Here is a 23,610-nt window from a genome sequence, read left to right as displayed (position 1 = left end):
ATTCCTCTGTCTCTCCTCTCTCTCTCTCTCTCTCTCTCTCTCTCTCCTCTCCTATCATTCCTCTGTCTCTCTCTCTCTCTCTCTCTCTCTCTCTCTCTCTCTCTCTCTCTCTCTCTCCTCTGTCTCTCCTCTCTCTCTCCTCTCCTATCATTCCTCTGTCTCTCCTCTCTCTCTCTCTCTCTCTCTCTCTCTCTCTCTCTCTCTCTCTCTCTCCTCTGTCTCTCCTCTCCCTCCTCTCCTATCATTCCTCTGTCTCTCCTCTCTCTCTCTCCTCTGTCTCTCCTCTCTCTCTCCTCTCCTATCATTCCTCTGTCTCTCCTCTCTCTCTCTCTCTCTCTCTCTCTCTCTCTCTCTCTCTCTCTCTCCTCTGTCTCTCCTCTCTCTCCTCTCCTATCATTCCTCTGTCTCTCCTCTCTCTCTCTCCTCTGTCTCTCCTCTCTCTCTCTCCTCTGTCTCTCCTCTCTCTCTCCTATCCTATCATTCCTCTGTCTCTCCTCTCTCTCTCCAGGTGGTGTCAGGTAACCAGCCTCTCTTTAAATCTCCTTCCTCTGTCCTCTCATCCCTCTCTCCTCTCCTATCATTCCTCTGTCTCTCCTCTCTCTCTCCAGGTGGTGTCAGGTAACCAGCCTCTCTTTAAATCTCCTTCCTCTGTCCTCTCATCCCTCTCTCCTCTCCTATCATTCCTCTGTCTCTCCTCTCTCTCTCCACGTGTTGTCAGGTAACGAGCCAATCACACTGTCATCTTTCCTTCATCTTTCCCATCTTATCTGTCCCCCATCTCTCCCTCTCTCCTCCATCTCTCCCTCTCTCCTCCATCTCTCTCCTCCATCTCTCCCTCTCTCCTCCATCTCTCTCCTCCATCTCTCCTCCTCCATCTCTCTCCTCCATCTCTCTCCTCCATCTCTCTCCTCCTCCATCTCTCCCTCTCTCCTCCATATCTCTCCTCCATCTCTCCCTCTCTCCTCCATCTCTCTCCTCCATCTCTCCCTCTCTCCTCCATCTCTCTCCTCCATCTCTCCTCCTCCATCTCTCTCCTCCATCTCTCTCCTCCATCTCTCTCCTCCATCTCTCTCCTCCTCCATCTCTCCCTCTCTCCTCCATATCTCTCCTCCATCTCTCCCTCTCTCCTCCATATCTCTCCTCCATCTCTCCCTCTCTCCTCCATCTCTCTCCTCCATCTCTCCCTCTCTCCTCCATATCTCTCCTCCATCTCTCCCTCTCTCCTCCATATCTCTCCTCCATCTCTCCCTCTCTCCTCCATCTCTCTCCTCCATCTCTCCCTCTCTCCTCCATCTCTCCTCCTCCATCTCTCCCTCTCTCCTCCATCTCTCTCCTCCATCTCTCCCTCTCTCCTCCATCTCTCTCCTCCATCTCTCCCTCTCTCCTCCATCTCTCTCCTCCATCTCTCCCTCTCTCCTCCATCTCTCTCCTCCATCTCTCCCTCTCTCCTCCATCTCTCTCCTCCATCTCTCTCCTCCATCTCTCCCTCTCTCCTCCATCTCTCTCCTCCATCTCTCCCTCTCTCCTCCATCTCTCTCCTCCATCTCTCCCTCTCTCCTCCATCTCTCTCCTCCATCTCTCTCCTCCATCTCTCTCCCCCATCTCTCCTCCTCCATCTCTCTCCTCCATCTCTCTCCTCCATCTCTCTCCTCCTCCATCTCTCCCTCTCTCCTCCATCTCTCTCCTCCATCTCTCTCCTTCACCTCTCTCCTCCATCTCTCTCCTTCACCTCTCTCCTCCATCTCTCTCCTCCCTCTCTCCCTCTCTCCTCCATCTCTCTCCTCCATCTCTCCCTCTCTCCTCCATCTCTCCTCCTCCATCTCTCTCCTCCATCTCTCCCTCTCTCCTCCATCTCTCTCCTCCATCTCTCCCTCTCTCCTCCATCTCTCTCCTCCATCTCTCCTCCTCCATCTCTCCTCCTCCATCTCTCCTTCACCTCTCTCCTCCATCTCTCTCCTCCCTCTCTCCCTCTCTCCTCCATCTCTCTCCCCCATCTCTCCCTCTCTCCTCCATCTCTCTCCTCCATCTCTCCTCCTCCATCTCTCTCCTCCATCTCTCCCTCTCTCCTCCATCTCTCTCCTCCATCTCTCCCTCTCTCCTCCATCTCTCTCCTCCATCTCTCCTCCTCCATCTCTCTCCTCCATCTCTCTCCTCCTCCATCTCTCCCTCTCTCCTCCATCTCTCCTCCATCTCTCTCCTTCACCTCTCTCCTCCATCTCTCTCCTCCATCTCTCCCTCTCTCCTCCATCTCTCTCCTCCATCTCTCCCTCTCTCCTCCATCTCTCCTCCTCCATCTCTCCCTCTCTCCTCCATCTCTCTCCTCCATCTCTCCCTCTCTCCTCCATCTCTCTCCTCCATCTCTCCCTCTCTCCTCCATCTCTCTCCTCCATCTCTCTCCTCCATCTCTCCCTCTCTCCTCCATCTCTCTCCTCCATCTCTCCCTCTCTCCTCCATCTCTCTCCTCCACCTCTCTCCTCCATCTCTCTCCTCCATCTCTCCCTCTCTCCTCCATCTCTCTCCTCCATCTCTCCCTCTCTCCTCCATCTCTCTCCTCCATCTCTCCTCCTCCATCTCTCTCCTCCATCTCTCTCCTCCTCCATCTCTCCCTCTCTCCTCCATCTCTCTCCTCCATCTCTCTCCTTCACCTCTCTCCTCCATCTCTCTCCTTCACCTCTCTCCTCCATCTCTCTCCTCCATCTCTCTTCTCCATCTCTCTTCTCCATCTCTCTCCTCCATCTCTCTCCTCCATCTCTCTCCTTCACCTCTCTCCTCCATCTCTCTCCTCCTCCATCTCTCCATCTCTCTTCTCCATCTCTCTCCTCCATCTCTCTCCTCCATATCTCTTCTCCATCTCTCTCCTCCATCTCTCTTCTCCATCTCTCTTCTCCATCTCTCTCCTCCATCTCTCCTCCTAAATCTGTCCTCCTCCATCTCTCTCCTCCATGTCTCTCTCCTTCATCTCTCATCCATCTCTCATTCATCTCTCCTCCTCCATCTCTCTCTTCTCCATGTCTCTCTCCTTCATCTCTCTCCTTCATCTCTCTCTCATCCATCTCTCTCTGCTCCACATCTCTCCACATGTTTGATTTGTTCGATAATGTCCATTATTTATGTTCAAGTAGCTACTTTTGTTAGGGCGTTTAGTACACAAATCCAAACGCTCGTGCAGGTCCTGCCGAATGTCGGACGAAAAGTTCAAAAGTTATATTACAGGTTGTAGAAACATTTCAAACTAAGTATAGAATCAATCTTTAGGAGAACCGGAGAATTCCATTGTCTGTAGAAAAGCCATGGAACGCAGGTCGCTATCATGTGAAATGCGTGTGACCAGGGCTTGGCTCTCTGCCAGACCACTGACTCAAAGAGCTCTCATCCAGCCCCACATCACAGTAGAAGCCTCATTCAAGTTTCTAAAGACGGTTGACATCTAGTGGAAGCCCTAGGAAGTGCAACATAACCAATATCCCACTGTGTATTCAATAGGGCTGAGTTCAAAAACTACAAACCTCAGATTTTCATCCAAGCTACTCAATACTGCTCCTGCAGCCATAAGAAGTTTTAATTAACAGCTTTTTTCTGGATTTTGATCATTAGTGAGTAACGGTCTAATTCTGCTCTGCATGCATTATTTGGTGTTTTACGTTGTACACTGAGGATATTTTTCAGAATTCTGCATGCAGAGACTCAATTTGGTGTTTGTCCCATTTGGTGAATTCTTGTTTGGTGAGCGGACCCCAGACCTCACAACCATAAAGGGAAATGGGTTCTATAACTGATTCAAGTATTTTTAGTCAGATCCTATTTAGTATGTTGAATTTTATATTCCTTTTGATGGCATTTTTGGATTTGGGGTTAAACTTGGAACATTGTTATTCTCAGAAGTATAGGAACATTAGTTACAAAAGAGACATGAGGGGGGGGAGGCATAATGAAGTTTGGGAGGGGCTGAGTGCAGGGACAACAATCACATGTGACAATACTGATAAGGGGAGGAACCGTTGAAGGCTCATATCACTCAGTTCCCTGCTTAGCAAGAATGATGCAATGTTTAGAGATAAGGAGGAGACTCCACCAGCACAGGGGAAGCCATGTCTGTGTCTCAATTACAGCTGTATCGACCCGTTGGGAAGAATTCAACTTGGTTAAGCTTCTCTAATAAGGTGACCAGATTTCTGAAATGAAAACCAGGGACATTTCCAGTTCCGTGGTCAATATATCATTAAAATATCCAATGTTATTATCTATTATATATAATATCAATATATAATTAAAATATCCAATGTTATTATCTATAAAACAACAAAGGGGGACAATTCCAGTTTCATGTATTTAGTCTAACAGGCCCACTGTGACAGAGAAAACAACTATACTACAGAAACACTATAGACAAGACAGAACTGTCCAATCTGAACAGCCATTCAGTGGTCCTGGTAGTCTGGGTAGAACTGATCTGAACAGCCATTCAGTGGTCCTGGTAGTCTGGGTAGAACTGATCTGAACAGCCATTCAGTGGTCCTGGTAGTCTGGGTAGAACTGATCTGAACAGCCATTCAGTGGTCTTGGTAGTCTGGGTAGAACTGATCTGAACAGCCATTCAGTGGTCCTGGTAGTCTGGGTAGAACTGATCTGAACAGCCATTCAGTGGTCCTGGTAGTCTGGGTAGAACTGATCTGAACAGCCATTCAGTGGTCCTGGTAGTCTGGGTAGAACTGACCTGAACAGCCATTCAGTGGTCCTGGTAGTCTGGGTAGAACTGATCTGAACAGCCATTCAGTGGTCCTCGTAGTCTGGGTAGAACTGATCTGAACAGCCATTCAGTGGTCCTCGTAGTCTGGGTAGAATACGAGCAGAAGAGAACATGAGTAAAATTGAAAAAAAACCCAGAGACAATAGTATGTGTGAAATACTTAACATCATAATAAAGAAGTAAGATGATGATGAGATTGGTAATTACATAATATACTTATACCAACAGCGATCCCCCTTTAGGAACTCTTGCAGGCCAGTAACCTCATGACACAATGCATCCTCATTGATGGTCACATTGGGGCATTTTTCCTGCAGGGGTTGCCTTTTTAAAATGAGACATCTTTTAGATGATCTGTGTGCTTTCACCATGCTTGCAAGTAGTTCACAGCCGTAGTGAAGAATGATTGGGATGTTTTGAGAAAGCTCTCTTTAGACATGGCTCCATTTTCCTCTAGTTCTCTCAGAAGTCCTCTGACCAAAACTGAATGAAGTTGTCATCACGTCTTGCAGTCAATTTTGCCTCAACGTTTCTCAGAATTGCAGCTGACTCCACCTGGCCTTCAAGCATCTTGAACATGTCACTGAATACGGTTAAGTTTCCATGGACAAAGGCCAGCCAAAGTTCAGTCAGTGGATCTTCGAACATTGTTCGCAGGACAACAGGGCATTTGTCTACAGGGCATTTGTCTTCAGAAAGAATAAAGGATTTCAATGAGACATCCATTTTCAGCACCCTTTCTAGAGCAGGGAGCATGGACAGCCAGAGAACATTGCTGTGTCCTAAAATGTTATGGTACTCCTGGCCAACAAACTCACAAAAGCTCTTCAGTCTTTCTACTCCGACGGTGAAAATATAAAAATATTCAAATATCTTTGTGAGCAGGTACTCAACATCATATCCAAAGCTGTTCTGGCCATGTTATGAATGATGTAGGCAGGACAACCTATCACCTCCCACTGCAGAGCATTTCTAACTTTGGTATGGACATTGACCCTCCCCAGCCTATTCAGTCCTCCAAAGATGGAATGGAAAATATGGCGCTGTACAACATGACGTCGGAAGTAGGCTACAGAATTGGAGGATTCTAAATTGTTTGCCTTCATTAGACATTTTGAAAGAGTATTTTTATCTTTATTTTATGTGGTTATTGGTTTATTAGGCTACTGTGCTGTCTACAATACATACTGTAGTAAACATGGAACAGTGCCTAATTCCTTACATAAGTGTCACGAACCGGCTCAAAGCCCATAACAAAAGGGAGACGTGGAGATAAGGAGTAACAAAACATAGTTGACTTTATTTAATAAATATATGTACAATATACAATGGTGTGTGTAATCAGTAATCATTTACATTTACATTTAAGTCATTTAGCAGACGCTCTTATCCAGAGCGACTTACAAATTGGTGCATTCACCTTATGACCTCCAGTGGAACAGTAGTGCATCTAAATCTTTTCAGGGGGAGGGGGGGTGAGAGGGATTACTTTATCCTATCCTAGGTATTCCTTAAAGAGGTGGGGTTTCAGGTGTCTCCGGAAGGTGGTGATTGACTCCGCTGTCCTGGCGTCGTGAGGGAGTTTGTTCCACCATTGGGGGGCCAGAGCAGCGAACAGTTTTGACTGGGCTGAGCGGGAACTGTACTTCCTCAGTGGTAGGGAGGCGAGCAGGCCAGAGGTGGATGAACGCAGTGCCCTTGTTTGGGTGTAGGGCCTGATCAGAGCCTGGAGGTACTGAGGTGCCGTTCCCCTCACAGCTCCGTAGGCAAGCACCATAATCAGTAGTGTAAGTGTGTGTTTTGCATGCATGAATGTGATAATGCAGGGTGTTGAAAGGTGCCAAAGCAAACAACCAAAAACCACCAAGATACACAACAAAATCTATAAAGGTGTCTGCATGGAGAGAGTCTCTTCCGTGAATGAAGAAGTGGTGTATTTTTCCTGGGACACACCGGGCCCAGGTGTTTCCCATGTAGCTGACGACCCTCCCAACTCCGCCCACCGGCATCCGAATAAGGAAACAAGAACAAAGAGAGAATACGGCAGACAGAATGGGAGGGTTGTCACATAAGGGAGAGGAGGCCATGTCGGTACAACAGAATGCATGGCACTTGCGAGTCAGGTGTTATTTCATAGTTGTGATGTCTTCACTATTATTCTACAATGTAGAAAATAGTAAAAATAAAGAAAAATCCTGGAGTGAGTAGGTGTGTGCAAACTTTTGACTGGTATTTGCTTAATTAATTAGATTCATATTATGTTGTTTCTAGTCCATGAAAAATGAAAAACCCTCTGGTTTTCCGTTAGGATGGAACAGAAAATATGGAGCTGTACAACATGACGCTCATAAATTCAGAGCATTGTCAGATTGTCAGTTTGTAAATTCCGACCGTTTCGCTCTCGGAGCCCACTCTGGACGTTCGGGCTGAGGATTAGGGTTGATTTGAGCATTCTGGCCTCACAACGGCAGTCAAGCACCCAAGCTGACGTTGGCTAGCTACTTCCAGACACAAATGAGACCACTCTGACCATTTTACTCACCCTAGCAGAGCTGGTAAGGCAGTTTTCTTGTTAACCTGTTGCCTCTACCTGGGACGCTTGCGTCCCAACTAGAGCTCTGGAAATGCAAATGCGCTACGCTAAATGCTAATAGTATTAGTTAAAACTCAAAAGTTCATTAAAATACACATGCAGGGTATCAAATTAAAGCTACACTCGTTGTGAATCCAGGCAACAAGTCCGATTTTTAAAATGCTTTTCGGCGACAGCATGAGAAGCTATTATCTGATAGCATGCACCAATACACTACAACAGAAAAGCACAGCAGGGGACGTAAACAAAATAATTAGCATTTCGGCGTTACACAAACCGCACAATAAAATAGAAAACAGTCATTACCTTTCACCATCTTCTTTGTTGGCACTCCTAGATGTCCCATAAACACTATTGGGTCTTTATTTCGATTAAATCGGGCCATATAAAGCCAAGATATCGTTATATGTAGACTGTGTGATAAACGAAAAAAACAGCAATTTCACAACGTAACGTCATTTTTTAAAATTCAAAAAGTAGACGATAAACTTTCACAAAACACTTCGAAATACGTTTGTAATGCTACTTTAGGTATTAGTAAACGTTAATAAGCGATAAAAATCATCCGTAGGCGATGTAAATATCATTAGCTGTCGTCTTGGAAAAAATTTCAGGAGAGAGCTCTTCCGGAATGATCTGGGCGGAGACCGGAGGTAAGTCGTGCCCCTCTTTCGGTTCAACCAAGAATCAAAGAGGATTCAATTCACAAGACTCTAGACAACATGGGGATGCTGTGGGAGTTGAATGCTCGGTCTTATCTAATTCGGCTCACTGTTAACAATTGCTGGAAGTGGCGCAAGGATATTTATTTCCATTTTCTGTGATCAGGTTTTCCTGCGCTTTCCGATGTAACGCACGTTATGTAATAGCCACAGTCGTGATTTAACCAGTTTTAAAAACGTCCGAGGGTTTCCTATCCACACATTCTAACCATATGAACGTACTATATTCCTGGCATGAGTAGCAGGGCGCTGAAATGTTGCGCGATTTTTAACAAAATGTTCAAAAAAGTAGAGGGTCGACTGAAGAGGTTTCCAACGTTTACTGACACCGGCCATATCCAACGGGTGTTGAGCGCTCGTAAAGTAATTATTCTGCGCTCTGGTACACTCAGACGAGAGTGCTCTGAAATCCGTGTAGATAGTAAGCTGGACACATGTCAATTTTAGCAACTTTATTTTCTGATAACTAGTTCATTGCATCCACCGTGGAGCTCAGTTTCATTATATGACCATATTTCCCAGTTCCTTGTCGTCGTTTTGAAGTAATCGCAAAAAAACAGATCTTATTTTAGTGCATTTTTCACCCTACCAGCTCCTATTAGTTCTATTGAGCACCAGCCCCCTTTAGTTCTATTGAGCACCGTGGCAACAACTCGACTTCCGAACGTTCTATTCCCAGCTCATTGTTCAACATCACAATGCCTGCTTCGCTATTGTTGGCAGTGAGACCTGCTCACGGTGTTTTATAGTTACAATGTAAACAACTAAATGTAAACAACAAAAATAATATTGGAACTCTGCGGTCTTCCCATTGTTTCCTATGGGGGAAATATAGGCATGTCGGTCTATTTTGCAATGTGTATATTTCAATTTTTTTCAAGTCGGACGCCATTTTAATTATGAGAATTTCCTCTTTCTAATTATGTAAGCCTGGGCGGCTAGCTCAGTCGTCATCAAATGCTAGCCCCAAAATACTTTTTGCCCTTGGAACGCTGAGCTACCCCCATTGTTTTCTAATGGAGAGACATTTGTCACCGATTGCTAGACCAGAAAATGTTTAAATTTTTTCCCTACTTTTTCATTACGCAGACATAAGCACAGTTGACATCATCGAGGTGCGGATGTTTACTTTCTACACAAGTTGTTTTTTCCAGTTTTGTCCGACGAACAGATTGTAGTGGTAAAATAAAAAGGGCTACATTTTTTATGGAATTCTAAGCATCACTCCAGTCAAAACAGGCTCTGCGAACGTTCAACTCCATTCATGGGCTCGGGCTAGTGTTCCAGTTTAGCCAACGTTCTTTAAGCCGCTTTTCAACCTTGGGTGAATTTTGACTCGTTCTATTGTCCAGCCTATAGATAGCCAGAGCGAATTTACGAAAAGCACCTGAATGTCCATTGAGAAAGCACAACGACTATTCCATTTAGCTTAGCTAAGAATGACGGGAATGATCAAGTCAATAAACGTTGGGTAGTTAGATAGCCTATAGTTAATATACTGGCAAGTTTGATGTATAACTACTAACGTTAGGTAGCTAGATAACATACCGGTACATACTGCTGTAATGATATGCTATGTGGTTCGTAAGGACAGCGTAGCTAACAAATTGTCAACCAACATAATGTATAAGGTAACTTATTTGAAAAGTCATTAATTTATTACATTGAGTAGCATGCTACCCCTTGGTTGTTAGGGCAAACCTGGTCTGTGATAGGAGGGTGGTTTCCCACACCTAGCTCGGCAATTAGACTATTCTTTAGTAAAGGTTGAATAGTCTATTGTTCCGCTATTAGCCCTCCTCCCCAACTTGCAAAAAACTGCTGTTCCCATCTCATTCCTTTCCCTCTTCCACGCGTCATCATTCTGCTCCTGAGTGGCTCACTTCTGGGCGTGCTGGCAGGATATGGCAGCATCTTCGGTTGTGCATCAAGCATTCTGCATACAGTAGCACGTTTGTATGAAGGTGTGGTTTTCCACAGGCAAATTGTTATATGCTATGGAGGTACATTTGTGTCTTTTTGTCGAGAGCAAAACCTTTTTCATTTTCAATCCAAAATAATTGTTCTGAAAGAAACTTCTTTCCGACACAAAGGAAGTCAAAGCGGACACCTACGAAGATGGCATCTCAGGTAAGCAGCACTGGGCTGTATTTACAGATCCTAAAAGTGGCATCTGCTGCTTTAGATTGTCATATCTTAGTTATTATTTTCATTTCTATAAAAAAATAAGCTGTTTTCTTTACTTTCAGAGAGCGAGCTGATCAAGGGGTCAAAAATCTAGATATTGCCAGTTGTTCACTGTGTGAGGAACAGGCAAACGTGTCCATAACCCGAGGTAATTAAACTGTTCTGTGTTATTCTTCTCCATCTCTGCCTGTCTTGTTGTACACGGAACCTGTCTCACATGCATTCATTTAAAAACCCTTAAGATGTCAGCTATTCATTTTCAGATTTACACCACAATAAAAACAGCCATTTTCACTGGTCTATCTGTTGCTGCTAAGTCATGATTTCCCTGGGGGTTAGCCTTGCAATAACCAAGTGGAGAGACACATAGCCCTCTATATTTAAATGTTTCAGGTACACTCCGATAGGTGTCTGCGTCACATACAGTATCTTCTATTGACATTATGTTCTATTGGTTGTCCTCATGTCTCTGTTTTTCAGCATAAAGTACTCTGTAGCCACATAGAGTGGGACTCCAGGTGACACCACACACAATAACAGTCTCTTTTCACTTCATCCCTCTCCCCCTTCTCCCTAAATCCTCTAGGTTATATCAGCTGTATTGGTGAACCCCTCCCGCATCTGAACTGGCTAACACAGAGAGCATAGCATGGTCATAGGTGAGAGGTCACTTGGTCGGGTCAACAGGAAGTATTATTAAAGAGATGCTTTACATTGAAATACAGATAGAGATGTAGTTGTCCCAGAGTTAATGATCCAAGGTCAGTTTTGCATTTCACCTCCTGATTATGATGACTAACCGTGTTAAAATATAAAAATTCAATTCTTAATCTTGCTCTCTCTGTATCTATCTGTCACTCGTCTGCAGGTATGTTTTGATGCGAGATGCCAACCCCCAGTCCCGACATCGCCACCTCACCCGCTCTTAAGATAACCTTCTGGGCGCCCAAGGCTGGTTAGGAGACACCGCAATTGTGATGAACTGAGAGAATATTAGGGTAGCACTGTAATTCATGAATCATATGCTGTCTGTCTCTGTTCTTACCTCTTTCCCTTTCTGTTTTCTACACCTCTCTCTCCACCTCGTCTTTCTGTCTTCTACACCTCTCTCCACCTCGTCTTTCTGTTTTCTACACCTCTCTCTCCACCTCGTCTTTCTGTTTTCTACACCTCTCTCTCCACCTCGTCTTTCTGTTTTCTACACCTCTCTCTCCACCTCGTCTTTCTGTTTTCTACACCTCTCTCTCCACCTCGTCTTTCTGTTTTCTACACCTCTCTCTCCACCTCGTCTTTCTGTTTTCTACACCTCTCTCTCCACCTCGTCTTTCTGTCTTCTACACCTCTCTCCACCTCGTCTTTCTGTTTTCTACACCTCTCTCTCCACCTCGTCTTTCTGTCTTCTACACCTCTCTCCACCTCGTCTTTCTGTTTTCTACACCTCTCTCTCCACCTCGTCTTTCTGTCTTCTACACCTCTCTCCACCTCGTCTTTCTGTTTTCTACACCTCTCTCTCCACCTCGTCTTTCTGTCTTCTACACCTCTCTCTCCACCTCGTCTTTCTGTTTTCTACACCTCTCTCCACCTCGTCTTTCTGTCTTCTACACCTCTCTCTCCACCTCGTCTTTCTGTTTTCTACACCTCTCTCTCCACCTCGTCTTTCTGTCTTCTACACCTCTCTCTCCACCTCGTCTTTCTGTTTTCTACACCTCTCTCTCCACCTCGTCTTTCTGTCTTCTACACCTCTCTCTCCACCTCGTCTTTCTGTCTTCTACACCTCTCTCTCCACCTCGTCTTTCTGTTTTCTACACCTCTCTCTCCACCTCGTCTTTCTGTCTTCTACACCTCTCTCTCCACCTCGTCTTTCTGTCTTCTACACTCTCTCTCCACCTCGTCTTTCTGTTTTCTACACTCTCTCTCCACCTCGTCTTTCTGTCTTCTACACCTCTCTCCACCTCGTCTTTCTGTTTTCTACACTCTCTCTCCACCTCGTCTTTCTGTTTTCTACACCTCTCTCTCCACCTCGTCTTTCTGTTTTCTACACCTCTCTCTCCACCTCGTCTTTCTGTTTTCTACACCTCTCTCTCCACCTCGTCTTTCTGTTTTCTACACCTCTCTCTCCACCTCGTCTTTCTGTTTTCTACACCTCTCTCTCCACCTCGTCTTTCTGTCTTCTACACCTCTCTCCACCTCGTCTTTCTGTTTTCTACACCTCTCTCTCCACCTCGTCTTTCTGTCTTCTACACCTCTCTCCACCTCGTCTTTCTGTTTTCTACACCTCTCTCTCCACCTCGTCTTTCTGTCTTCTACACCTCTCTCCACCTCGTCTTTCTGTTTTCTACACCTCTCTCTCCACCTCGTCTTTCTGTTTTCTACACCTCTCTCTCCACCTCGTCTTTCTGTCTTCTACACCTCTCTCTCCACCTCGTCTTTCTGTCTTCTACACCTCTCTCTCCACCTCGTCTTTCTGTTTTCTACACCTCTCTCTCCACCTCGTCTTTCTGTCTTCTACACCTCTCTCCACCTCGTCTTTCTGTTTTCTACACCTCTCTCTCCACCTCGTCTTTCTGTTTTCTACACCTCTCTCTCCACCTCGTCTTTCTGTTTTCTACACCTCTCTCTCCACCTCGTCTTTCTGTTTTCTACACCTCTCTCTCCACCTCGTCTTTCTGTTTTCTACACCTCTCTCTCCACCTCGTCTTTCTGTTTTCTACACCTCTCTCTCCACCTCGTCTTTCTGTCTTCTACACCTCTCTCCACCTCGTCTTTCTGTTTTCTACACCTCTCTCTCCACCTCGTCTTTCTGTCTTCTACACCTCTCTCCACCTCGTCTTTCTGTTTTCTACACCTCTCTCTCCACCTCGTCTTTCTGTCTTCTACACCTCTCTCCACCTCGTCTTTCTGTCTTCTACACCTCTCTCTCCACCTCGTCTTTCTGTTTTCTACACCTCTCTCTCCACCTCGTCTTTCTGTCTTCTACACCTCTCTCTCCACCTCGTCTTTCTGTCTTCTACACCTCTCTCTCCACCTCGTCTTTCTGTTTTCTACACCTCTCTCCACCTCGTCTTTCTGTCTTCTACACCTCTCTCCCCACCTCGTCTTTCTGTTTTCTACACCTCTCTCTCCACCTCGTCTTTCTTCCTCCTTTTATAATGCACACCATATGTGCATTGAAGTACAGATTGAACTTGTATTTATAATATTATATTACCAATTAGCATAATTATAATGCATTTATGCATTTATAACACCTGGATAATGAACTTCTTTCAATAAAGCGTTTCACATTCTCCACTGGTTGAAATGAAGTATCTCATTGAAATACTATCCTCTGTCCTCAGATTAATGCAGAAGAAGGGAGTTAAATATGCATCGTTTTTCTTTCTGTATATATGAATTACAAATCAATCATGTTTCTAGTATATTGCATAGTTACAATGTGTAATCATTGATGTCCCAGGAGCAGGAGTGGTAAACACTGTTGAAGTGTATATCTGTAATACATACATGCAGACACAGCATCATTCAAAGAATGGAGTTTGATACACCTGGTATTGGATATGACTGAAGAAGAATGTCTGAGATTTATACTTGAACCACACCTTTATTTGCCAAGGAAGAGTATATGATCAGTGAATATATTCAATGTACAGGCTACAATGTGGGGATCTCATACGTGGTAATAACTACAGTACATAGGACTTGCATCCTTGGCACAATAAAGGCATACAGTTATTTTTATCCTCCACTACACAAAAAGCAAATAAATAGTTAGCTATCTATGTTACTCCAGCTGCATTGCAAGGCAAGCTTAGACAACTGTACATGACTTGTTCAGTAAATGCTTTAGGTAACTAGATTCTTTACATCCACTGTTTCACAAGAAGACAGCCTGGTTTGCTGGTTTTCTCAGGAGTCCCTCAAACATGAAACAACACAAATTACAAATGAATTATCCTAACACTAGCTAGCTGGCTAATGTTAGCTAGTCAGATAACTTGCTTAGTAGAAATTAACTTTATGACAAAAAAATATATTTCTCTCAATTGCAAATGTTTTGCTTGACTCGTTGTGACATTACAACTACTTATAATTGGTTCCACCGTAATATTTTGCCAGCCATCTTTGTTGAAGAACACCACCAGGCACGGCTGGCTCGCGTCAAAATTCGTCGTTGAAACCATTCGATATGATTGGTCATATAAAACCCTTGGGACCCAAATGCATAATGACTGCTCAAACTCCCTCTCGTGGTGGTCTGGGGCAATGCAGCTGTGACACGGGATACTTCTAAGTCCCGCGGTGCCAGCTCACAACTTTTAAAGGAGGAACCACTGTATGTATAGTTTTGTGTGTGCTCTAGGGCAATGGTGTGTAGATGGAATTTGTATTTGTGGTCCTGGCAACTAGACCTTTTTTAGAACACCATTATTTTGGTCATACTGAGATTTACTGTCAGGGCCCAGGTCTGGAAGAATCTGTGCATAAGATCTAGGTGCTGCTGTAGGCCCTCCTTGGTTGGTGACAGAAGCACCAGATCATCAGCAAATAGTAGACATTTGCCTTCAGATACTAGTAGGGTGAGGCCATGCTTCAGATACTAGTGGGGTGAGGCTGGGCTTCAGATACTAGTAGGGTGAGGCCGGGCTTCAGATACTAGTAGGGTGAGGCCGGGCTTCAGATACTAGTGGGGTGAGGCCGGGCTTCAGATACTAGTAGGGTGAGGCCGGGCTTCAGATACTAGTAGGGTGAGGCCGGGCTTCAGATACTAGTAGGGTGAGGCCGTGCTTCAGATACTAGTAGGGTGAGGCCGTGCTTCAGATACTAGTAGGGTGAGGCCGTGCTTCAGATACTAGTAGGGTGAGGCCGTGCTTCAGATACTAGTAGGGTGAGGCCATGCTTCAGATACTAGTAGGGTGAGGCCGAGCTTCAGATACTAGTAGGGTGAGGCCGGGCTTCAGATACTAGTGGGGTGAGGCCGAGCTTCAGATACTAGTAGGGTGAGGCCGGGCTTCAGATACTAGTGGGGTGAGGCCGGGCTTCAGATACTAGTAGGGTGAGGCCGGGCTTCAGATACTAGTGGGGTGAGGCCGGGCTTCAGATACTAGTGGGGTGAGGCCGGGCTTCAGATAATAGTAGGGTGAGGCCGGGCTTCAGATACTAGTGGGGTGAGGCCGGGCTTCAGATACTAGTAGGGTGAGGCCGGGCTTCGGATACTAGTGGGGTGAGGCCGGGCTTCAGATACTAGTAGGTTGAGGCCGGGCTTCAGATACTTGTAGGGTGAGGCCGGGCTTCAGATACTAGTAGGTTGAGGCCGGGCTTCAGATACTAGTAGGGTGAGGCCGGGCTTCAGATACTTGTAGGGTGAGGCCGGGCTTCAGATACTAGTAGGGTGAGGCCGGGTGTTGCAGACTGTTCTAGTGCCCTTTTTTGCCAATTTTAACCGCACACAGAGGATTTTCCCAAGGTTGCTGTTGACGCATATCCCACAGTAGTTATTGGTGTCACATTTGTCTCCACTTTTGTGGATTGGGGTGATCAGTACTTGGTTCCAAATATTGGGGAAGATGTGTCTATTGAGGTCTGGCCACTGTGTCTATTGATCTGTTGCTCCTGTGTGAAGGGCTGCGTTTGAGAGCGATGTCCTTTAGGGTCCGGGCGAAGATGGGCACTGCTGCCTTGTATAAGTGGACCTGGTCGTTAAGTCCAGGGTGGAGTGGTGGCCCGGGAAAACATTTGGTTTTGAGGCACAGTCACGGGAAATACTTACGTTTATCCGCTGTATGGTAGCAGGGTGGAAGTCTTTTCCTGGTAGCAGGGTAGAGATAACCACTTGTGCGTTCGGGAAAGTAGAATAAGCTTTCTCTCTCTCTCTCTCTCTCTCTCTCTCTCTCTCTCTCTCTCTCTCTCTCAATTCAAGTCAATTCAAGGGCTTTATTGGCATGGGAAATATGTGTTAACATTGCCAAAGCAAGTGAGGTAGACAACATACAAAGTGAATATATAAAGTGAAAAACAACAAAAATTAACAGTAAACATTACACATACAGAAGTTTCAAAACAGTAAAGACATTACAAATGTCATATTATATATATATATACAATGTACAAATAGTTAAAGGACACAAGATAAAATGAATAAGCATAAATATGGGTTGTATTTACAATGGTGTTTGTTCTTCACTGGTTGCCCTTTTCTCGTGGCAACAGGTCACAAATATTGCTGCTGTGATGGCACACTGTGGAATTTCACCCAAAAGATATGGGAGTTTTTCAAAATTGGATTTGTTTTCGAATTCTTTGTGGATCTGTGTAATCTGGGGAAATATGTCTCTCTAATATGGTCATACATTGGGCAGGAGGTTAGGAAGTGCAGCTCAGTTTCCACCTCATTTTGTGGGCAGTGAGCACATAGCCTGTCTTCTCTTGAGAGCCATGTCTGCCTACGGCGGCCTTTCTCAATAGCAAGGCTATGCTCACTGAGTCTGTACATAGTCAAAGCTTTCCTTAATTTTGGGTCAGTCACAGTGGTCAGGTATTCTGCCGCTGTGTACTCTCTGTGTAGGGCCAAATAGCATTCTAGTTTGCTCTGTTTTTTTGTTAATTCTTTCCAATGTGTTAAGTAATTATCTTTTTGTTTTCTCATGATTTGGTTGGGTCTAATTGTGCTGTTGTCCTGGGGCTCTGTAGGGTGTGTTTGTGTTTGTGAACAGAGCCCCAGGACCAGCTTGCTTAGGGGACTCTTCTCCAGGTTCATCTCTCTGTAGGTGATGGCTTTGTTATGGAAGGTTTGTGAATCGCTTCCTTTTAGGTGGTTGTAGAATTTAACGGCTCTTTTCTGGATTTTGATAATTAGTGGGTATCGGCCTAATTCTGCTCTGCATGCATTATTTGGTGTTTTACGTTGTACACGGAGGATATTTTTGCAGAATTCTGCGTGCAGAGTCTCAATTTGGTGTTTGTCCCATTTTGTGAAGTCTTGGTTGGTGAGCGGACCCCAGACCTCACAACCATAAAGGGCAATGGGCTCTATGACTGATTCAAGTATTTTTAGCCAAATCCTAATTGGTATGTTGAAATTTATGTTTCTTTTGATGGCATAGAATGCCCTTCTTGCCTTGTCTCTCAGATCGTTCACAGCTTTGTGGAAGTTACATGTGGCGCTGATGTTTAGGCCAAGGTATGTATAGTTTTTTGTGTGCTCTAGGGCAACAGTGTCTAGATGGAATTTGTATTTGTGGTCCTGGTGACTGGACCTTTTTTGGAACACCATTATTTTGGTCTTACTGAGATTTACTGTCAGGGCCCAGGTCTGACAGAATCTGTGCATAAGATCTAGGTGCTGCTGTAGGCCCTCCTTGGTTGGTGACAGAAGCACCAGATCATCAGCAAACAGCAGACATTTGACTTCGGATTCTCTCTCTCTCTCTCTCTCTCTCTCTCCTGATGCTCCATGAGATGATAGATGTTCCAGGGACCAGTCTGAAGCTCTTTCATCTCCTCTCCTCTCATCCTTCTCTCCCTCTATGCAGGTGCTCCATGAGATGATAGATGTTCCAGGGACCAGTCTGAAGCTGTGCTACCTGAGCTCCAGGACGTCAGGCTACCACAGCCTGCTGAAGGTGACCATGACCCCAGCCATGGTTTCTCTGGGCCTGCTCAAAGTCCACCTGATGGTGGCTGTGGAGGGACATCTCTTCCAGAAGTGGTTTCACGCCTCGCCCAACCTGGCCTACACCTACATTTGGGATAAAACAGATGCCTATGGACAGAGAGTCTACGGGCTGTCGGAAGCTGTCGGTGAGTGTGTATAGACAGAGTGTGTGTGTGCGTACGTGTGTGTGTGTGTCCCTGTGTGTCTGTCTGTGAGCAGTAATAGCTCTGAGGGTGCCGAGGCCCCCAACTCGCTTCACTAACTGCTAACTCTGCTTGACAGCTAATAACCCTTCATCACGGTTACGGCTGCCGCGGTTACGTCTGAGTGACAGAAGGAGAGGAGAGTTTAAATGCCACCCAGGGCTTATACTGTCTGTCATCTCTTAGAACAGACAAGAGTGTACCGGCCACACAAACTCTATTGCTCCAATGTAGCTGATTCATGTGATAACCAACGTCACTTTACTTTGAATTGATATATTTTGAAGGGGACAATGCACCTATATTTGCAGTTCCTACAGCAGCTAGCTGCCTTCAACTAATATGTGTTTTTATGCCAATCAAGCGTTGGTGATATGACAACATTTCAACACTTGTTGCATCATGGGAGAGAAATTGATCTGTCACAGAACTGCTTGTTGGGACAGTGAACACCCACAATGTTAATTGGGTTATGGGCTTAACAAAGTGTAAGTAGGGTCAGAGGAGAAAGGGTCTGGTCTGGACAGGTCTGGTCTGGACAGGTCTAGTCTGGGCAGGTCTGGTCTGGACAGGTCTGGTCTGGGCAGGTCTGGTTTTGTCAGGTCTGGACAGGTCTAGTCTGGACAGGTCTAGTCTGGACAGGTCTGGTCTGGGCAGGTCTGGTTTGGTCAGGTCTGGTCTGGACAGGTCTGGTCTGGGCAGGTCTGGTTTTGTCAGGTCTGGACAGGTCAGGTCTGGTCTGGAAAGGTCTGGTATGGACAGGTCAGGTCAGGTCTGGACAGGTCTGGTCTGGACTTGATAGGTCTGGTCTGGACAGGTCTGATCTGGACAGGTCTGCTCTGGTCTAGACAGATCTGGTCTGGACAGGTCTGGTCTGGTCTGGTATGGACAGGTCTGATCTGGACAAGTCTGCTCAGGTCTAGACAGGGGTGCTAAAGAGTACAAGCTGTGCTACCATCATTGGACTTATACTTACTGTATGTGGGTTAGCTCTTGGGTAGCTATAGCTGTAAATATAACAATTATACATGGAACTGCAGCTCACTTGACTTTGTTACTGTCTGTTTGTCTGTCTGGTTGTCTGTCCTGAGCATTAAAGAGTTGCTTGTCTCCATAATACTTAGTTTATTAATATATTTTCTCTCACTCCCACTTTCTTATCTTTCTACCCCTGCCCTACCCTCTCCCACTCTCTCTCTCTCTCATTCTCCCCCCCCCTCTCTCTCTCTCTCTCTCTTTGTCCCCCCATTCTCTCCCCTCTCCTCTCCCCCTCTCTTTGTACCCCGCTCTCTGTCCCCCATCTCTCTCTCTTTTTCTCCCCCTCCCCTCCACCTCTCTCTCTCTGTCCTTCTCTCCCCCTCTCTTTCTCCCCCTCTCTCTTTATCTCTCCTCTCCCCATCTCCCCCCCTCTCTCTCTCTTTATCACTCCCCTGTCTCTCCCCCTATATCGCTCTCTTTATCACTCCCCCCCTCTATCTCGCTTTCTCCCCCTCTCCCCCTCTCCTCTCCTCTCCCCTTTCTCTCTTTCTCCCCCTCTCCTCTCCCCCTCTCACTCTCTCTCTTTCTCCTCCCCTCTCTCTTTCTCCCCCTCTCTCTTTCTCTCTCCTCTCCCCTCTCTCTCTCTCTCTCTCTCCCCTCTCTCTCTCTCTCTCCCATCTCGCTCTCTCTTTATCACTCCCCCTCTCTTCTTCACCCTCTCTTTCTCCCCCCTCTCCTCTCCCCTATCGCTCTCTCTTTCTCCCCCTCTCTTTCTCTCCCCCTCTCCTCTCCCCTATCGCTCTCTCTTTCTCCCCTCTCCCTTTCTCTCTCTTCTTCCCCCCTCTCTCTCTCTTTCTCCTCCCCTCTCTCTCCCCCTCTCTCTTTCTCCCCCTCTTTCGCTCTCTGTCTTTCTCCCCGCTCTCTCTTTCTTTCTCCCCCCTCTCTCTCTCTCTACCCATCTCTCTCTCTCTCTCTTTATCACTCCCCCTCTCCCTCTCTTTCTCTCTCTCTCTTTCTCCCCTCTCTCGCTCTCTCCCCCTCCTCCCCCTCTCTCTCCTCCCTCTCATTTCTCCCCACCCTCTCTCTCCCCCTCTCTCTCCTCCCTCTCCTTTCTCCCCCACACTCTCTCTCCCCCTCTCTCTCTCCTTAGTGTCGGTGGGGTATGAGTATGAGTCATGTGCCAGTCTGATCCAATGGGAGAAGAGGACAGCAGTACTTCAGGGCTTTGAACTGGACCCTTCTAATCTGGGAGGCTGGTCTCTGGATAAACACCATATCCTCAACACACGCAGCAGTATGTTTAAATATACTGTACATATACACTGAACACAAATATAAACGCAACATGCAACAATTTCAACGGTTTTACTGAGTTACTGTTCATATAAGGAAACCAGTCAATTGCAATAAAGTAATTAGGGCCTAATCTACGAATTTCAAATAACTGGGCAGGGGCATAGGCCCACCCAATTGGGAGCCAGGCCCACTCACTGGAAACCCAGGCCCAGCCAATCAGAATTTCATGTTTTTTTATTACAGAAAGAAATACTCTTCAGTTTCGTCAGCTGTCAAGTGGCAGGTATCAGACGATCCAGCAGGTGAAGAAGCCGGATGTGGAGGTCCTGGGCTGGGGTGGTTACACCTGGTCTGTGGTAGTGAAGCCGGATGTGGAGGTCCTGGGCTGGGGTGGTTACACCTGGTCTGTGGTTGTGAAGCCGGATGTGGAGGTCCTGGGCTGGGGTGGTTACACCTGGCCTGTGGTAGTGAAGCCGGATGTGGAGGTCCTGGGCTGGGGTGGTTACACCTGGTCTGTGGTTGTGAAGCTGGATGTGGAGGTCCTGGGCTGGGGTGGTTACACCTGGTCTGTGGTTGTGAAGCTGGATGTGGAGGTCCTGGGCTGGGGTGGTTACACCTGGTCTGTGGTTGTGAAGCCGGATGTGGAGGTCCTGGGCTGGGGTGGTTACACGTGGTCTGTGGTTGTGAAGCCGGATGTGGAGGTCCTGGGCTGGGGTGGTTACACCTGGCCTGTGGTAGTGAAGCCGGATGTGGAGGTCCTGGGCTGGGGTGGTTACACCTGGTCTGTGGTTGTGAAGCCGGATGTGGAGGTCCTGGGCTGGGGTGGTTACACGTGGTCTGTGGTTGTGAAGCCGGATGTGGAGGTCCTGGGCTGGGGTGGTTACACCTGGTCTGTGGTTGTGAAGCTGGATGTGGAGGTCCTGGGCTGGGGTGGTTACACGTGATCTGTGGTTGTGAAGCCGGATGTGGAGGTCCTGGGCTGGGGTGGTTACACCTGATCTGTGGTTGTGAAGCCGGATGTGGAGGTCCTGGGCTGGGGTGGTTACACCTGGTCTGTGGTTGTGAAGCTGGATGTGGAGGTCCTGGGCTGGGGTGGTTACACCTGGTCTGTGGTTGTGAAGCCGGATGGCAGTGTTGTAATACTCAATACCAGTCTCGAGACCACATAGGGTGTTTCGGTCTTGTCTCGGTGTCAGTGGCGGATACATTTTTACTCGGTCTTGACTCGGCTTGACTCGGTCTTGACTCGGTCTTGACTCACTCTCAGACAGTGAGGACACGTAATTCTTACCCAGACCAGCCGAGTCCAACAGACTAAACAACTCATAATTATCAGTTTCTTTCAGTCAGCGCATAAAAGCACACAAAAAAATGTCAAATGCCAAATATACTCCTTTCTTGAAACATGTATATCTTATGGCCTATTGAAACCTGGAATTCCTACTTTACTCATAACATTACTGTCATTCACTTTAATTGAAAATATCCTCAAACTCTGTCCAATTTCCTTAACTCGCTGGTAGGAAAAGGGAAAGGGGAGACAGGATAAAACTGTAATTCTTTATATCTATTATAGACAAGTTAGTACAGTAGTTAACCTAATGAACCTAGGTCGTCAGCGTGTGACAGGTTAGTACAGTAGTGAACCTATTGGGCCTCGGTCGTCAGCGTGTGACAGGTTAGTACAGTAGTGAACCTATTGGGCCTCGGTCGTCAGCGTGTGACAGGTTAGTACAGTAGTGAACCTATTGAACCTAGGCCTTCAGCGTGTGACAGGTTAGTACAGTAGTGAACCTATTGAACCTAGGACTTCAGCGTGTGACAGGTTAGTACAGTAGTGAACCTATTGGGCCTCGGTCTTCAGCGTGTGACAGGTTAGTACAGTAGTGAACCTATTGGGCCTCGGTCGTCAGCGTGTGACAGGTTAGTACAGTAGTGAACCTATTGAACCTAGGTCTTCAGCGTGTGACAGGTTAGTACAGTAGTGAACCTATTGGGCCTCGGTCGTCAGCGTGTGACAGGTTAGTACAGTAGTGAACCTATTGAACCTAGGTCTTCAGCGTGTGACAGGTTAGTACAGTAGTGAACCTATTGGGCCTCGGTCTTCAGTGGTGAACCTATTGGGCCTCGGTCTTCAGTGGTGAACCTATTGGGCCTCGGTCTTCAGTAGTACACATATTGGGCCTCGGTCGTCAGCGTGTGACAGGTTAGTACAGTAGTGAACCTATTGGGCCTCTGTCTTCAGTGGTAAACCCATTGGGCCTCGGTCTTCAGTGGTGAACCGATTGGACCTCAGTCTTCAGTAGTGAACCTATTGGGCCTCGGTCTTCAGTGGTGAACCGATTGGGCCTCTGTCTTCAGTGGTAAACCCATTGGGCCTCGGTCTTCAGTGGTGAACCTATTGGGCCTCGGTCTTCAGTGGTGAACCGATTGGACCTCAGTCTTCAGTGGTGAACCTATTGGGCCTCGGTCTTCAGTGGTGAACCTATTGGGCCTCGGTCTTCAGTGGTGAACCTATTGGGCCTCTGTCTTCAGTAGTGAACCTATTGGGCCTCGGTCTTCAGTAGTGAACCTATTGGGCCTCGGTCTTCAGTGGTGAACCTATTGGGCCTCGGTCTTCAGTGGTGAACCTATTGGGCCTCGGTCTTCAGTGGTGAACCTATTGGACCTCGGTCTTCAGTGGTGAACCTATTGGACTTGGCATATTACATCATTTATGCAGCAGCATACAATACATTTTTGGACTCACCTTGTTGTGCTGAGCTCACTTGAACAGGAAGGGGGCGGACCTTCTGGGAAAATGTTGTCATAAAACTTTGTCATCAAAGTCTGTCATTCTCTGTATTTATGGTCAACTGGGAATTCGGCAAAAAACAGGTTGAATCATGACTTCAGTGGTCTTCAGGTCAGAGCTCTAGAAAGAGGCCAGAGTTCCTGACTTGGAATCATGACTTCAGTGGTCTTCAGGTCAGAGCTCTAGAAAGAGGCCAGAGTTCCTGACTTGGAATCATGACTTCAGTGGTCTTCAGGTCAGAGCTCTAGAAAGAGGCCAGAGTTCCTGACTTGGAATCATGACTTCAGTGGTCTTCAGGTCAGAGCTCTAGAAAGAGGCCAGAGTTCCTGACTTGGAATTACAAGTTGGATGACCGTTCAAAATTATTTTTCCAAAACTTCTGCGATCTTTTATTTCAGCTCATGAAATATAGGCCAACACTTTACATGTTGCGTATATA

General features: G+C 46.5%; 1 protein-coding gene across 1 annotated transcript in view; it reads left to right on the top strand.

The window, feature by feature from the left end:
* The window catches only part of LOC115126950 (teneurin-2-like), a 408,099-nt gene that overhangs the window by 341,439 nt on the left and 43,050 nt on the right, over positions 1-23,610 (top strand). Inside the window, exons 19-20 of the mRNA XM_065018426.1 lie at positions 17,779-18,046; positions 20,232-20,375. Of these exons, the coding sequence (XP_064874498.1) occupies positions 17,779-18,046; positions 20,232-20,375 (412 nt within the window). The remainder of the gene's footprint in view (positions 1-17,778; positions 18,047-20,231; positions 20,376-23,610) is intronic.

The sequence above is a fragment of the Oncorhynchus nerka genome, linkage group LG5, assembly GCF_034236695.1.
Source record: "Oncorhynchus nerka isolate Pitt River linkage group LG5, Oner_Uvic_2.0, whole genome shotgun sequence".
Lineage (NCBI taxonomy): Eukaryota > Metazoa > Chordata > Actinopteri > Salmoniformes > Salmonidae > Oncorhynchus > Oncorhynchus nerka.
The sequence above is the reverse complement of the archived record's forward strand: the minus strand, read 5'-3'. Positions and strand labels throughout refer to the sequence as shown.